We start from the raw sequence: 17,689 nt of genomic DNA, 5'->3' as shown, positions 1-17,689 counted from the left end.
GGCAGTAAACAGAAAGCGAAGGGGATCTCCGATAAGAGAAGCACATCCACTTCCTCTGATACAGACTCAGCTTCATCAGAAGAAAGTTCTTCAGACTCCAAGTCAGAATCGGACTCTAAAAGTGACTTTGAGTCTGGAAAATCTAGAAGTGCTACTTCTACTAAGGTAAAAAGTTTGGGGTTTTTTTAAAAGAAACTTTAAAATTTGAAAAAGTGCGTCTATGTGTGTTTCTTTCAGTGGGAGTGGAGATGGGTAGGTGTTTTATGGATATCTAAAAAACCCCAGAATTTCTGAAAAAAAAAATTTTTACTTTTAATAAAAAGACCATTCCCAAAGTTGTTAGATAGTTTAATCAAGTAAGATTTTTTTTCTATATAATGAAAAGCATATTTTTTCTGTTACATTTTTACTCCAGATGAAGAATAATAGAACCTGGTTGTTTTTTTTAGATTCCTATTGAGCTGGTGAAAGCATAGTGTATGGGTATATCACAAAAAAAAAAAAGTAAAAAATATGACAAGTGATCCTAAATCTGTTACAATAGAAGAGTAAATAATTTCTAAAACTTACTGTTCTGTTATCAGGTACTTCCTGTGCATTTCTTTTTCTATATTTTATGTAAAAATTGAAGGGTAAAATTGTAGCTCAAATGTTTCCGAGGTAGTACTGATAGGTGGTTTTGAAAGTTAAGTGATACTCTGATGCATTTTTAAAGTAAGATGAGATGTTTCAGTTAGGATTTCTGTATGGATTATTGAATGGTCACAGTATCATAGAATACCAGGTTGGGAGGGACCTCAAGGGTCATCTGATCCAACCGTTCTTGGCAAAAGCTCTGCCTCGACAAGATGGCCCAGCACCCTGCCGAGCTGAAACTTAAGTAACCAGTGTTGGGAATCCACTGCTTCCCTGGGGAGTCTGTTGCCAGTGGCTGACTTTCTCATTATGAAAAATGTTTCCTCCTGTGTCCTACCAGAATGTCTGCAGGAGTAACTTGCTCCTGTTAACTCTCGTCTTTTCTGTGTGACTCCTCATATAAAGGGAGTCTTCATCTTCTTCACAGCCACCCTTTAAGTACTAGAACTGGTGATAAGGTCTTCCCTAAGCCTTTTCTAAAGGTTGAACAAAACAAATTCAGCCTTTCTTCATAGGGCAGGCTTCCTAGTCTGATTATGCTGGTGGCACTTTTTTGGGTTCTCTTCAGCCCATCCACATTGGTTTTATATAGCAGGGACCAAAACTGCACACAATATTCCAAGTGTGGCCTGACAAGCACTGAGGGGGATAATGACTTCTTTACTCTGCTGGTGATGGCCTTGCTGATGCAACCCAGCATCCTATTACCTTTTCTTGCCACTATAGCACAATGTTCACTCAAATTGAGCTTGTTCACCACCAGGACCCCCATGTCCCCTTCCACTGAGCTTCTCCCCATCCAGGTGGATCCTAATCTGACCTACATTCCTGGATTATGTTTTCCCAGATACAAGACTTTACTTGTCCTTGCTGAACTTAATAAGGTCCTTTTTAGACCACTCTTGCAGTCTCTCTAGGTCTTCCTGTAGGGCAACTCTCCCTTCCAAAGTGTCTGCTTCCCCACTCACTTTAGTATAATCTGCAAACTTCATCACGGTGCACTTAATGCCATCATCCAGATTACCTGTGAAGACATGAAGCAGTACTGAACTCAGTTTTAATCCCTGGGAGACGCTAGTTGTGGTAGGTTGCTAATTTGAAAAAGAGCTGTTTACCAGCACACACTGTGTGCAACCTGTCAGCCAGTTCCCCACCCGCCTTGCAGACCACTTGTCTAGACCATAGTGCATCAGTTACCTTAGGAGGAAGCCATGGGGAAGCAGTTAAACCACGTCTACCACTCACCCCACATCAACTGAGCAGGCTACATTGTGGAAGTTGATCACGTTTTTCAAGTGCAGTTTGCCTTTGGTGAGTCTGTGCTGGCTTTTTTCAGTCACGTGCTTCATTTGACTTGTGGTAGCTCCCAGGAAGATTTGTTCCATAACTTCCCCAGGGACTAAAGTAAGACTGATGAGCCTATAATTTCCTAGATTCTCCTTTATGCCCTTCTTTTAGATGGGGGGTGGCATTGGCTGCCTTCTAGTCTTCTGGGACATCCTCCATGTCCATGACTTCTGAAAGATTATGGAGAGTCACCTTGTAATGATGTCAGCCAGCTCTCTGTCCTTAGGTGGATAATGTCCGGTCCCATCAACTTTGTCAGGGTCAAGCTCCTACAGTAGCTCATATACTACAGTCAAAACAGACATAATTTGTTGCATTTGATGCACATGTAGAAGCACATGAACAGGTAAAAGCTGAACCTCTAACTTTATTAAGCTGTATGGGAATGCATTTCCTTTAATTGAGGAAGTAAGGCTTGCTCTTTAAATCTTGAATTTACGAGGTAAATGGTTTTTGTTTTCTCACTTTATAGGTCTGTCTAGAAATGTTTTGAATTGTAGCCTTGAGTTTTAATATATTCATTTCTTATATCGAGTAGACCAAGACAAGAAGTGAGATTGTAACATTTGAGAAATGAAGGTGTGTTTCTATGGTTTGTACATCGTTTCCTGCACAAATACCACACTGGGTAACACACCTGTGTCAAAGTATATCAAGAGTTTTTTCCCAGGAGAGAAGCCAAACTAGATCTTGCCCAAAAAATAGTAACACAACAAAAGTAACCTAAATCCTTTCAGAATAAACATCTGTGATGCTGGATGGGATGCAAATTGATTTTAACAGTTTGCAGCTTACATTAACACAATATTTTTTTACCAGAAGTATCAGGTATTTTGACCTGCTTAGTTCTGAACAGCCACTGCAAAACCATATTCAAACGATAGTGTCTTCTCTCTACTGAATGTGTCCATTTTTCTTAGGATATCGGTATCATTGTTCATAATTTCTTTCATTACAGTTATCTAAACAGTCCTGGTTCTTTCACAGGATGTGAAAATTACTAGCATAAAGAAGCTTTTCGTGTTTTAAAGCAGCAGTTGAGAATGTGTGAAAAAAAAATATACTGAATAATATGAAAACCAGGATGTCCAAGAAATTTTAATTTGCTTTTGTTGAAGTCAATGGAAAATTATCGAGCCCTTGGATTTTAAGAGCTCTGAAGTAATCCTGAAGTCTTACTTGATTAAGAAGCACCTAAAAATAAATGTTATGAACAAAAAGTATCTGTAAGCAATTGACAGAAGAGTTGATCGGAGTCACAAGGTAGAACTGAAAAATTGCAAAGCCTTTAAACATCAAAAAATATTAAAATAAGTAGCAATGGCAGCAAGAAAAGAGGCAAAGAGGCTATTGAGGAAAATATCAAGAGATCCCACTGTGCAAAAGCTAAATGTCTATGTTCCTTTAATTCTTTTTCACTAAGAAATGATATATTTAATATAAAGGCAATAAGGGCAACTATGGGTCATGAAATGGTGTTGTTGTTTTGCCCTAGCCAAGAGCCAAGCACCATGCAGCTGCTCTCTGTAAGAGAGGGAAATGGGGGAGGGGGTCGGCAGGGAGGGAAGGAGGGAAAAGAAAACAAAAAAAACCCCAAGGCAACCAAAATCTCATGGGCTGGGATAAGGACATTTTACTGGGATAGCAGAGAGATAGATATAATAATAATAGGACTTTATAGCAAAATATGCAAGACTGGTGATACACAGTGTGGTTTCACACCAAACTGCACAACTCTGTACAGCTTAGAGCCATGCTGAAACTGGTCCATCCCCAAAACTGTATGTTATGGAGCTGAGTGCTCCTCGTCGCCACCAGCGCCCCTCTATGCTGAGGATGACATAACTGGCACGGAATACCCCCTTTGGCCAGTTCAGGTCACCTGTCCTTGCTGTGACCCCTCCCAGCTTCCTGGGTGCCCCCACCCCCCACCTTCTTGTTAGCAGGGCAGTATGAACAACTGAAAAGTCCTTGACTGCTTGGCAGGAACTAAACCACCAGTGTGTTATCAGCACTGCTTCCATCCTAACTCCTAAACGTGGCATTCCACTGTCTGCTAGAAAGAAATTAACTCTATCCTAGCCACAACCAAGACAAACTGTAAACAGCAATAGTCATATAAGGAGGCAAGGGGGAAGTTAATTTAACACTCTTGAACATAGAGCATTGTTTCAGTGTACAATAATAACCTCTAGGACTGTGAAGCTAGTTTCCGTTTAAGCCATGTTGAATGTCTGCATTTGTACTTGATGCGTGTCTGATCCTTGGTTGTATTCAGAAGCCAAATTGGATGGGGGGCAGGGGAGAAACACAGGATTGTTGTGATAAACTTTTTTGGGATAGACCCGTTTTAAGCAGTGTGGTGATGGGTGGAGCTAGCTGATTATAAACTAGATAATCCTAGATAAAAGGCTGGAAAGAAAAGCAATTGTTAACAAAATTTAAAGAACATTACAGATAAAGTTTTGTATAAAGCCCTTGTGTCGAGGTACATTTTGCAAGAACTACCCATGTTTGCTTTATTTCCAGGAAAGTCTTGGAGTTTTTCTGCTTCTTACCTGACTTCTGGCAACCCAGGTTTCAACCAGGCTCTCAGAAATGCGTGTTTTTATTCTGATAGATTATTTTATTGGAAAAGCTATTGCTTACATTATTCTGCTACAGGGTGTTCTTTACTTTGGTCGGTATCTATGGGGAGACAATTCATTACAATTTCCTTTCCTTTTAAATAAAACTGAAAAGATTTTCTGTAATAAATTTTGATAAGAGGAGTAGTTAGTAGGATCTGTTTTTATACTTTCTCAGTTTGCTACACAATGTGAACTGTTACTTAGGGGACGTTTTGGGTGATGTGTCCCATTGTATATATCTAGTGGGTACCATTGCCATGTTCAACAGAATTTTCATAATAAAGAGGGTTTGCTTATGTTCACATGAGAGTTTAATTTATGCATACATCCATACATTTGCTAGCATTAAAACAGTTTACAAAAACTTTGGGTTACCTGGATATATTATCAGTGCTTTCATGTTTTTTCCTCTTGAGAAATCATATTGAAAAAAGCTGTTGTGTTCACTGTAATTGAGCTGCAGTGAATAGAAAACTCACTCTCTTGAACTGCAGTGGTTTATATCATTTTAAAATATGAATAGTTTAAGGTGTTCAGATATATATTATAGTGTAAGCATAAATACTGTAGAGCTAAAATGCAGATTTGAGGATGATGCATGTATAAGTAGGTGTCTCTACAGTAGGATTTTAGAATCAGCTACTGTTGACCTCCTTATACAAGTATAATACAGTCACTCAGCTGTTAAAAACCTGATCCACTATTTAAAAAATATACAAAAACAAATTGTCTATCTTTCTGCCTGATCTCTTTTCAAGTGCTAACACAATGGAAACAGTGGGTGATCTGTCAATGCATTTGGATTGTCAATGATGGTTTTGTATAAATATTGGGACGATAAGAAATAAAATTCACACAGCAAAATATGATTTCATCTGCCTTTTCTCTGCAGCTCCATGGCTCATGCTGCGGTGTGAAATTCTCATTTTACACACTTTGCAGGCGGAGCACATGAATTATGCATTGAGCAAGAGAAATCTCCTGCTTCAAGTCCTATATGCATTTACCAGGTTCTATCTCTATTACCAAGATGAATTGCAAATGGAGAAATGTTTGATGGAATATAGCTTAACTTCTTTGTTTAGTATTCTGCTTTTCCCCTAGTGGGCTGTCTTGGTAGGAAACTGTTTGGGTTATATTGTAGACTTAGTTTTAAGCAAAAAGATGAAAAATTATGTTACAGAGAAATGCCAGGCACGTCAGAGCCTTTTTATTGTCTTGATTTGGAATGCAAAGCTTTATTCATTCTGTAGAAATATCTGTTGGTCGTGTTTGTTGCTGTCATTGGCTGTTTATTATTCCTAGAAAGCCAATCAATTTTTTTCGTCCTGGAAAAAACAAATTAAAAAATAATCACGTTTGTAATAGGGAAGAACCAAGTAAATAGATTTCTTTGGTGTTCTGTACAGAATTGCACACAATTAATATAGATACCCATACATAGAAATGTTTGTACAAATATGAAAATATTTGTGTTTATGTGTGTATATAGCATACGTACACACACACATAAGTAGCTGAGTATTTACTTAAGCTTGACACACTTGAATGAAGTAGAAAATAAGATGTGATCCCACTTCAACACTAGCTTTATCTTGATTTAGTTAGCTTCTGATTTTTACATTTCCCAGATGGTAGGATTGGGTTTTTTGGGGGAAGAGGGGTTGTTTGGAGTAGTTTGGGGTTTTTTTAATAGTAAACTGACATACTTAAGTACAATACCCTGATAAAGCGTGAGAAGTTTTTCTTACTATGCATTACCTTGATGTAATGATTCTGTACTTGTGCCTTATTGCAGGACTATTTTTGTTTGAAGTAGAGGAACTAAATAATCTTAAAGGATTTTTTTTCTCCAATTTTTAAAGATAAATTGCATAGTGGATTCAAAATAACATGAGCACAGAAATAGCTTTTATCGTATAAAATTATATATCAAGCTTTGTGGTATGTACATAGTAACTACTTTACAATGGCAAAATAAATAGCAGAAAAAACAAATTGAAGCATACTACTGGTGTTATTTGTGCCATAGAATGTCCTATGTTAATTGTCTTCAGTAAACAGATTAACAGTAAGAGTATTTCTGGGCTCTGACTCCTAATTTTTTTTAAGCATCTTGACCTGGCAGTGCTGCCATTGGCAGAACTGAGGCATATACGAAATTCTAATCCTTATGCTATTGCCTCTCATGTGGGTGAGCCACTTTTTATAGACTTTAATTGGCTGCATAATAAAAGGGAACAGAGAAATCCCATCTCTGCTAGAATAATTAGCAAATACAGAATTCTAGCTACAAATAACCTTTGAACCTTAATCACAGTTGAAGATAGAACTGTATCTTATGGATAAGTGGGGATAGGAAGTGAAAGAGTTCAGGAATTGAGGGTTTCTCTTTTAATATATATTTGCATTTTGTTTAACCGTGTTATTTTTTAGTATGTTCCACTGTCTGAAGAGTTTGTAGTTTAACAAAAACATTGTATGTATTTTATATTAAAAGTGCTGCAGATAACACCTAATCCCTGACTTGGGGCTAAATAGTCACCAAATGTTGCTATAAAAATCCTTGGAATTCAGTAAAAGAATTGCCATAAAACTGTTTCTCTGACACTAAAGACATGAGTAATTCAAGTAGAACCTGTAACTTATAAAATATACTATTTATACTTATTTCACAAATTTAAAAAAAAAATAGCCAAAAGAAGATTAATGACCTGTAATTACACTGGAAGAGAAAAACAAAGTCTGGTATCAGTGACCAGAACGGAACTTGAGAGAAGGTTCTTCAGCAGAGTCCCTCACTAATTCTGGGCAAAGGCATATAAGGAATCTTCAGCACCACTTTAAAGATATTTTATAATATTTCCTTTGTCCAGAGAAGTTTTGTGTTTAAGATGAGTCAGTGATAGATGAACGCTCAAATGCCATCGTTATAGGGACCTTTGAAGTATGTTGTTTTAAAAATATTTTTTAAAACAGTGGCTTCTTTTCTGTCCACAAGATTCTTCTACTGCTGGAATATCTAAAGTATGTCAATACTGATCACATAAGTGACTGCTGTCTTGTTTGAGCCATGCGTTTATTTGAACAAAATGATAGGCAGTGTCATTTTGGCTCAGGTCAAGCCTAATATTCTTTGGCATCAACTGCTTCAAATAGCAAGAACTAGGTTCTTATGTTCTTTGGAGGGAACCATGGAGTTTCTCCCAAAACAGGAAAGAAAATTACACTTGACATTATCATAGAGTCATGGAATGCATTAACTTGGAAGGGACCTTTAAAGGCCATCTAGTCCAACCCCACTGCAGTAAGCAGGGACACCTTTAACTAGATCAGGTTGTTCAGAGCTTCACTAAGCATAACCTTGACTATCTCCAGGGATGGGGCCTCTGCTACCTCTCCGGGCAACCTGTTTCTGTGTCTTACCACCCTCATAGTGAAGAACTTCTTCCTAAAGTCTAAATTAGAGCACGGTAGGTTGAGATTAACACCATTGCCCCTCATCCTGTCTTAGACCCTTAGAAGCAGTCCTTCACCAGCTTTTCTGTAGGTCTCTTTCAGGTACTAGAAGGTTGTTTTAAGGTCTTCACAGAGCCTTCTCTTCACCAGGATGAACAAGCCCAACTCTCTGTGCCTGTCTTTGTAGGAGCCCTCTGATAATCCTTGTGGCCTCCCCCTGGATCCACTCCAAGAGGTCCATTGAGTTGAGGGTCCATTGAGTTGAGGGCTCCAGAGATGAACACAGTATTCCAGGTAGGGTCAGAGTAGAGAGGGAGAATCACCTCTCTTGATCTGCTGGCCACAGTTCTTTTGATGCAACCCAGGATGTGATTGCTCTTGGTGGGGGTTGGACTCGATGATCTCTTGAGGTCCCTTCCAAACTCTGCAGTTCTTTGTTTCTGGGCTACAAGTGCATGTTGTTGTTAGATTGCAACTGACCATGAAACCGAGAGACTAGAAAAAAGGGGAATATACCTTTAGAAAAAAAGGCTCATTTTATTCTGTGGTGATAGTTGAAGAAAGTGATTATAGCTGCTGAGTGTCTGAGAGGACTCAAGCTCCTGTAGGAATTTGTATCCTTGATGCCTGAGGAAACTACGGCAGCATGCAAGTAATGCTTAAGAAATAGAGGCCTTGATAGGTATACAGAGGCTTACTGCTTTATGTAGACCTGCTCATTTATTAGAAAAGATAAAAGAATAATATATATGCATTTGTCTGTCATATCCTGTTGAAGAGGAAACTGGTAAATAAGAAGGTTCACAGAAGTGTGACTCCTGCAGAGTGTTTAAATTACTTGCAATACCTTGCATAATGAGTTTTAAGTTCTAAAGGCAGTTGACAAATTCTCTGAAAGAATGACAAAGCGTTCTGTCCAGTGATTAAGACAGAGAGGGCAAAGGCAGAAGGAGTTCTTCAGATGATCCAGATGAAGGATGCTCAGGAGTGGGTAGAATAGTATGATGACAAAGTGATGAGGATCCAGTGGATTATGTGTCCAGGTTCTGGCTACATCCAATGATCAATCCTATTTACTAAATCACCCTATTGGGAGTCCATATAGAGCTGTGACACACTAAATTCTGCCCTAAATCATCACTGTCTAGATGTGTTCTGTGTGTATGACCAGCAGATTAGAACTTTATATTTAGCTGGATTTAAGCAGATCTTGTTGAAACACTTTGTTTGCAGAGTCACTGACTGTACTGTATTAGGGCTCTACTCTTTAATAATTAAAGTACTGTCAATCCTTATACTTAGAACTCACTCTAAGGCTTAAAACGTAAACTTTGTAACAAAACCCAACTTTTTTGTTATTTGTCTGGCAATTAAGTAAAATCACAGCAGATGATGGAACAGGAGTATAAATTCCTATAGAAGTGCAAATAACACTACTTTCTCATTGTATGCATCTTTCCTGGTTTTCATATGGAAACGGTAAGGTTAGTATCGAAGTATTACCAAAAAAAACCCCAAAAACACTGCTCTCTGTATCTTAATGGTCTCAACAGAAGTGTCTGATCTATCTCAAAAAGTGTTATTTGAGTAGCAACTATTATTAATATTAAGCAAAACCAGGGGTTTTGGAGGAGCAAATGTAACTCAGATGTGGAGTTCAGGTTCGATTTACCTGTACAAAGAAATCTTTCACTATTTGAATTCTTTGAAATTCTGAAAATGGATAATTTTTTTCCATTGCAGCAGAGACAATACACTTTGCTGTATGAAAGTACTGAAAACTTTCATTTAGCTGATATGATATAATTCTAAATATTCATGTATTTTGACAGAAAGAAGGAAAACCAGTGCAAGAAAGAAAAGCTCCAAATAAACAAGATGTGTTTCTCTTAGATTTAGATGATTGTAAGTATCATGATTAAAGCCTCATTTTTCCCATGGCATAAATCCAATTCAGTTAATTCAATGAATTTTAAATGTCTGAAACATTGATTCTTTTTGTTTACTGTACCAGCTTCCTGACAAAAATATAATCACTTACACTGTCAATTTATTTCTAAGTGTAATTATTGCAATCTGGGATTTTGTTTGTTTTAGAACTGGAAAATAGTCTAAAAATTTATAATGCATCGATATGTAAAAGATCTACTTTGATAAATAGGTATAAATATACAAAAATTTGATAATTTTTGTCTTTCTGTTATTTTCTGTTAAAGTGGGCTTATCTTCTCAGGTGCCAGTGGATATTATTTGTGTAATTATCTGTGCAACCTGTGAACCAGTTGTGATACAAGATACTGAAAATCGCGATTTTGAAGGACAGATTAAAATGCAGTGTTGGAAGGGTAGGGTAGAGCTGGCACTGGTTTTTGGCTGTGATTTGTAATGCCATTCCTCAAGTTTACTTTCATAGGTGCAAAACATGTTAGAATTTCATTTATATGCATGTTGTTCACAACTTGAAAATGAGAATGTGTTGCATGGTAAGGATCAGACTGAAGGATAAAGTAGAGGAAAAAGTGGGAAAGGAGTACAAAATATTTTTAGTATTAATATGGTATATGCATATATCAGTTTTATTTATATTTTCATTGCCTGAGTATTGAGGCTCTGTCTGAAAAACAAGTCTTCTGCTACTAAGACATACAAGGATAAAGTAAGTAGATGATGACATAAAACGTTTTTACATTTAATGAAAACAGCTCACTGTCTATCCTTTCCAGTATTCTAAAATTTTTAAGTATCAATTCCGTTTTTACTTCCAGTCTGTCCTGTGACAACTCCCGTGGCAGTTCCTACAGCAGCTGTTTTGTCCCCAAGTACAACATCAGACCTAGAGGGACTGAGTTTGTCAACTTCATCAGTCATCAATGTAAGTAGCCTTTAGAAAGTGGAATGGGCGGGGACGTTTGAGTAGGGAGGGTGTCTTAATGTCAGAATTTCAGGTGTTTTTCAGGCAGTCACTAAAGGTATCTTCCACCTGTAAAGCTCCTGTATGAAATTCTGGTTTATTGCAAGTCTGGCACCTTTCTTTGGTCTGTATTAATTACGTTCTGAAATGTGGAGAAAAGTATGAATGTTGTATGTCTGAAAAGGATGCATTCAAGGACTTCTAACCTTGGTTTTCATTCTGTCTTTCTCACTGCTTCAGGGAAACTTTAATTCACAAATTAAGTATGCAAGCCATACAAATCTTTCAAATCATCTAGTTTCTACACTTACCAAAAACTACAATAAAATCACATACTTGCTAATCCTTAGCCTGTTTGTTTCCCATATATGCCTCCAATTATGACATTTTGCTACTTGGAAGTGTTGTTTCATGCGTATACAAAGCATAGCCCCTGGGTGCAAATAAAAAGGGTATAGATTTACAATCAGTGGTGTATCAGTATGTGTCATGATTCATTCTGCTAGTGCTTTCTGCTTTGTGGCATTCTCCATTAGGGAATCTCAAAACTATAGGCATAATTAAGGTTAGCAAAGTCTTGGAGGTAGAGGGCATTTCTTTGTTGGGGGAAAGGATAGTAGTTTGTGGTGGCCTTTTTTGTTTTGTTTTGTTTTGGTTTTTTAGCCAATCGTGTGTCCATCTTAAATTTGCCATTTAATAAGGGTTTGCATCAGTACAACATAAGATACTTATTGTTGTGAAAGTGGATGGGAGTGACCAGAAAAATAAGTCATGTGATTTTTAGCCTAGCCTTGTTTTTAATGAGGCTGGTGTATAGAACCTACATTGCAAGCTCAGTAATTGCAGGTAAAGTGCTTTGTTCTGGCTTTAGAAGCAGTATACTGGCAAAATCAGACACTTACTAAAGAGGGTGCATGATTATTTTGACTGAAGAAATATAAGATCTTAGCTGATTACTCAGTTTCATGTTTACAGGCTTTCAAATTTGATCTTGAAAAGGCAGAATTTCAGATAATGTCTGGGATTTTAGCCTAATCTGAGAAAATTGTGAAATCATTTAAATTTCAAGCAGAGCAGTAGCATCTGTGGGTGTAATCTGGTGTGTAATCGTTCACCTATCATACAGTCTCAAAACCAGAAGTTCTCTTCCATGTTACTTTGAAGTGCACTGTGCAGTGTTAGGTGGCAAGCTGGACTTTACCTACACCTGTGGTGTTATTCCTGAGACTGCAATCCCGCCATTGCTGCTTTGCTATCCTTTATGGCTTTGACAGGGTGAAACAGAGGCAGTTGTCTGTTCTTCTGGCTGTAGGTTAGCCTAAGAATGACGCTGGTGTCTTTGCTTTGCTTCAGAATTATCATCTTTGAGAGTAAGTTAAAGATGGCAGTCAGTAATGCTTGAGAACACCCCGTGTTTACCAATGTCTTTACTCCTTTGATTGTCTACAGTACGTGTACATCTGTTCCGCTCCTGCATTTGTACTTGCTTTCCTCATGATTGCCACTAAGCTAAATTGCTTCTCCCCATTCTTCAGAAGGTAGCTGCAATGGAAAAAAGGTGTTGAATAAAAAGAACCAGAAGTTATAAGGTAAACAGCAGAACAAATTTTGCCTGAAATGGTTCTGCAAAATCTTTCTTGGTACTGGTAAAACACGTAACCAGCAAAGAAGCTGGAACATTTCCTAATACTCCCTGCTCTGGAAACCACCCAGATCACCTAAGAACTAATTGCTGCTGCCTGGATAGTGATTACATGTTTTGGGCTATATTCTGTTTTCGGATCTAAGCTCAGCTCTCATTGATGTTGATAATGCAGATGTACATGAGATCCTTTGCTCAGTTTAGTACACCAGGAAGCACCAAAAAATAAAAGCTGTTCTTTCAAATAATATATTATAAAAAGTCTTGCCTGCAAGTAGTTAAATAACTATTGTGACATTGCTCAGCAGCATCAGGTAATTTTTTATTAAGTTAAAATATAAAAACAGCTTTTAAGATTTTATGTGGGAATGTCCCACTTAAAATAGTATTTTGAATTTCATCTGTGGTGACTAATTCTAAAAATAAGGAGAATACTTGTCATACTTGAGAAAACTTTTTCTTCCTTCAATGGGAGCGAAAATGAATTTAACTGTAGGGCACATGCCAAACTAACAGTGAGAAATTAATTTATTACTAGGCAATGGAGAGCATGGAGTAAAAATAGATAAGTACAGTATATGACCCTGATATCAAAGAAATGTAGCAGCCACTTATCTTGGAATATGTCAGGCAGTCTATTATTCAAATCATTCAGCACTGTAATTGGATACAGCTTTTAGAAAACTCCAAATTCATAGCTGCTGAACATTGTAGAAAGCATAACAGCAATGGTATGGGTCTCCCTCTAAACCTACAAAAGCAAAATATCCTTGAGTAGAAACTACAGTGCTTCTACACAGTACTTTGTCCAGTGGCTCATCTGTTTTTATGATTCACGTTCGCATGTAGTACAATTCCACTTCATCTCAACAGACACAGTCATATTATAGTTTGTTCCAGGAAAAACAGAATTTCCTGGTAATTTATGGATAACTTTCTTCCAACTAGATGCAAAACATACTAAATCTTTGTGTGTGCTTCTGCCCCAATACTTGTAGTACTCAGGTAGCTCCACTGAACCAGGTAACTGAGGTTGCATGGGGCTACTACGGAGCTTTTGAGGTGTGCACACAAGAGAAGTCAAACCTAAGTGCTTGGGGAAGCACTGCATTTGGAGTCGATTGAGTTTTAGATGGATACAATTGCAGGCTGGAAAGGTACTTGAAGATACAGTGCCAGTGAAAAACAGGAGGCAAGAGAAAGCCAAGCTGTCAGTGTAAAACAGTTATCTGGAAACACTGGAAATGGATGTTGTCCGCTAAAGGAAGGTTACAAATTGAGAGAAGAGGGAATTGAAAGCAAAACTCATGAATGTCATTAGGACAGGGAAGGATATAACCTGCTGCAGGAAGTAATATTTTGAACAGGAATGATGAGAGGAAGAAGAGGACAGCTATGGTATCAGAGAGAAGATGATGTGGGGAGTGATCATTTGTTCCTACCCATCACACAGCTGATGAGAAAAAAAGCTAAACCACCTATTCTTTTCTCATTAGGATTTTAGATAGTAAAACTGTACAAGCAACTGCTGTCCTAAATGTGGAGAGCCCTCAGTATACTGCATATAATAATTAACTGGCAAAAATGGCACATAATTTTAAAAACTAAATTAGCAGGAAGGAAATACTGCTTTGGTAGCGATACATTTGTTATGATTCAGCACAGTGTTAGTGCAAGGGAGACCTGACAGATGGATATGAGCTTTGACAGAGCAGCAGTTGGATGAGGCAAAAAGTGTGTGGAAATACGGGCTGAGTTGACTAGGATTTGAGGGGAAAAGATTGTTTCCACTGTGGCGAATAGAGGGTAATTTGGGGAAAAAGTCAAGGGTCAGTAAGAGAAGTTTGTGGGGAAAAAAAAAAGCAAAAGAGGAGAAAACTCTTGTTATAGGAAGATACAAAAACATTTTTGCACCAATTGTTTGTATGTAATTGTGGTATAATTGTAGAAATGGTACCGCTGTACTTACTAAGGTTTTACTGAGCATGGTCAGCGTATTCTCTTGATAGTAGCTATTATTGTTTCCTGCTATTCAGGGTTCCACAGAAACTCTTTAGGAAGGGAAGAGTAAATCATCTTGTTTTCTTTCTGTCTCATGTCTTCTCCAGAACTTTTGACTGAGATCCACTTTGAGAACTTCTTTAGAGTGGTGATGCATAGAGCAGAAATAATAGCTTTTGACAAAAGTCAAGGTCAAGCTGCAGACCTGTCAAACCAGGTGATAAATACATTTAATTTCAAATTGAGCACACTTACAGAATTCCTTGAGAAGTAGTAAACATGAACTCCCTCAGTATTCAACCAGAGATACTTTCAGAATAAGAGAACACCTTAAATGGTTTTTTTTTTCTAAGTTGTTGAGATTAGTCTTTCCAGAGAAAGGTTTTATTATCATTTAGTTTCCTCTGTCCATTTAGTTTGTTTCAAGTTCCAATATAGCAAGCGCTAGAACTGACTCTGAAGTATATTCTTTTCCTTTGTGAAGGATCTCTTCTTAGAAGTGCCAGGAATACAAGAATTGCTGTAATGAATTACATCATATCATGGCTCTGGTCTGGTATGCAGCTTGCAGGAAAGGGTAGCATGAGGTGCTAAATAATTTGCAAAATCCAGTAGTAGAGAAATGAATAGTAGTTCTTCCAAACAGCTGTCAGTGTACACTCAATGAGTTTTACTTTTTCAGAGCTTTGTTAGCAGTATTTATTCAAAAATAGGTACACTTACCATGTATGTAAGAAATATTAACTTTAACTTACTAATGTCATGACAGGAGTTGTGCAGTCACTTGTGATAGCAGTGGACTGCCTGTGATGGTTTGACTAGATTCTTGGTGGTCTTCTGCCCCGTGTTCTCATAGAGACTTTCATCCACTACCACTGGTTTTTAAGTACCTAGATTTATATTTCCGTAAATATATACAGTCTTTCTTAGGATGCCTCTAAAATTACTTCTCTGTCAATTTCCAGCATTATCCACATCTTCTCCTTTCATCAGATATTTTTGTGGTGTTGTATTAGGATAACACAGACATACAGTATTCTTGATATTTTTTTAATATGTTTTAGCATTTGCCTTCTTGTTTTTCAGCTTCCCCCAAGAATTGTCTTATTCTTTTGGTGTCACATCACAGGAGAACTTTTTCTTGTGCATTAAATATTTTCATTAGGCTTATTCTGAAGCTCACCTGTTTATTTAAAGCTTGAAATTGGCAGTTTTTTAGACAGAAGTGAAGGGGGATGTGGTCCACAGCATAGTACCGCTGTTTTCCCCGTTTTACCCCTACTCTGTACTCTACAAGAGCATAAGGTTTAATGCAACCACCTTTTTACAACTACTGTATGTTAATAAGCTGCCTGGGAAAGTTTGTACCTACAAAACAAGTGAACAAAGTAGAATCTTAAATTTAAGAATTAAAAAGCAACTTCTCTTCGTGCCGCCCAAAATTCAGCTTTGCAGCTGATTAGGTGTGACTGATGCTTGTGGGAAGGCGGCGTGGTCCAGTGGATACAGAACTGGGTGTTACATATGGAAAATGAGTTCTATTTTTGGCTTACTACTTGCTGTGTGATCTGGAGGGAGTAACTTAATCTTTTAGTTTTCCATCTGAAAAATGAGGATAATGATGCTTACTCACCTTGGGAAAGCACTTGGAGATCTACAAATGAATGTAGCTGCTCATCAGCAGATATTAACCATTGCCAAGGCAGAAGAAGGAATAAAACACAGAGTACTCCTGCATGCTTAATTTAATTTTTCTGTGTTTAAATAAAATTGCTGTGGTGCTAACACATGCACTGTTTTGCCAATTTAGATCAAACTTCTGAAAGTTATGATGTTCTTTCAGAAATTGCATCTACATAATTTTAAAAGTGATACCTTGGAAAAAATCCAACTGTTTTTTTAAAGTGTCACTTCACCTTTATTCTTTAATTAGAAATGTATATATTAATACTTGTGATTTTTTTTTCAAGCCTTTAAAAATATGGCTTAGGTTTATTAAATGCATTAATACTTGAGTAGCTCTCACTTAAGAACCTTCAACTTCTTTTCTTTTGATAATTTAATTCGGAAATTCAAACATGAGCAAATTCAAACACTAGCCCAAATAAACAGTATGCCTAGTCTAAGAAATATTACATTATTACTATGAATAATCTTACTGATTTAGTTGACCTACTGTGTGGCTTAGTGCTAGATGTTTTCCAGATTAGGTCTTTTATTTATGCTGTTACAAATTCTGTATATTTATATACATGTGTGTATATATATATATGGTATCATATGTATACATAAGTGCTAAAATTGCAAAGTAAAGTGTAATTACAATATTAAAATTCTATTTATAAAATAGAAATTAAATTGGGGGGTATTGCTAAAAAGAAACTCTTTAGATAAGTTACTGTGTGGATCTGAGGAGACCCTTGATCTTTTTTTGCCTTCAGTTTAAAAGTCAGTGCTGTCCTTAAAACTAATCCAACTTGTTTGATAATTAAATGCTTAGATCTATGAGAGAATTTAAAGTAATGCTGCTTCTTCTTTTGAACATGAAAATTACATATATTATGCTCCTTAAAATAGGACTGCTGTAAATGGAGTTGGTGCTTAAAAATAAGCAGGTGTTTAAAAATAAGCATGTGTAATGCATGCTGATTCCGTAAGTTATTCTTTAAATACATAGTGGGTAATGTATGAAAAACAGAGTCTGTATGTGTGTTACACTGTGTAACTCAGACAGAAGAGAGAGGTAACCTAAGCCATATTTTTGTTTTATTTTGTCAATAAAACCGAGCTCTTAAAAATTTCAACCACATCTTTCTAAGGTAACATTTACCTCCTCACATCTTTAGCATCTATCAGACATGACATGGGACATATTCATTGACCCTAAAAATTTTCATCAGTCTCATGCACGGGAAGGGGGCAGCCCCAGCCAGACAAGAGGCTCATTTCAATTTTAACGGCTGTAATTAAAGGTTAATTCACTGAGTCAGGATTAACGAGGAAAGTACAAATGATAGGCAAGCAGCTGCCTTTATAATACAGGATTAGAACAATGCAATTACA

At 37.1% G+C, this 17,689-nt stretch overlaps 1 protein-coding gene across 1 annotated transcript in view; it reads left to right on the top strand.

Annotated features, from left to right (window-relative positions):
• The window catches only part of AP3B1 (adaptor related protein complex 3 subunit beta 1), a 162,253-nt gene that overhangs the window by 100,791 nt on the left and 43,773 nt on the right, over nucleotides 1-17,689 (top strand). Inside the window, exons 20-22 of the mRNA XM_084278227.1 lie at nucleotides 1-165; nucleotides 9,905-9,977; nucleotides 10,838-10,944. The exon at nucleotides 1-165 is cut by the window's left edge and continues 10 nt beyond it. Coding sequence (XP_084134353.1) covers nucleotides 1-165; nucleotides 9,905-9,977; nucleotides 10,838-10,944 — 345 coding nt within the window. The remainder of the gene's footprint in view (nucleotides 166-9,904; nucleotides 9,978-10,837; nucleotides 10,945-17,689) is intronic.

The sequence above is a fragment of the Gallinula chloropus genome (assembly GCF_964237585.1).
Source record: "Gallinula chloropus genome assembly, chromosome: Z".
In the NCBI taxonomy this organism is placed as follows: Eukaryota; Metazoa; Chordata; class Aves; order Gruiformes; family Rallidae; genus Gallinula; species Gallinula chloropus.
The sequence above is the reverse complement of the archived record's forward strand: the minus strand, read 5'-3'. Positions and strand labels throughout refer to the sequence as shown.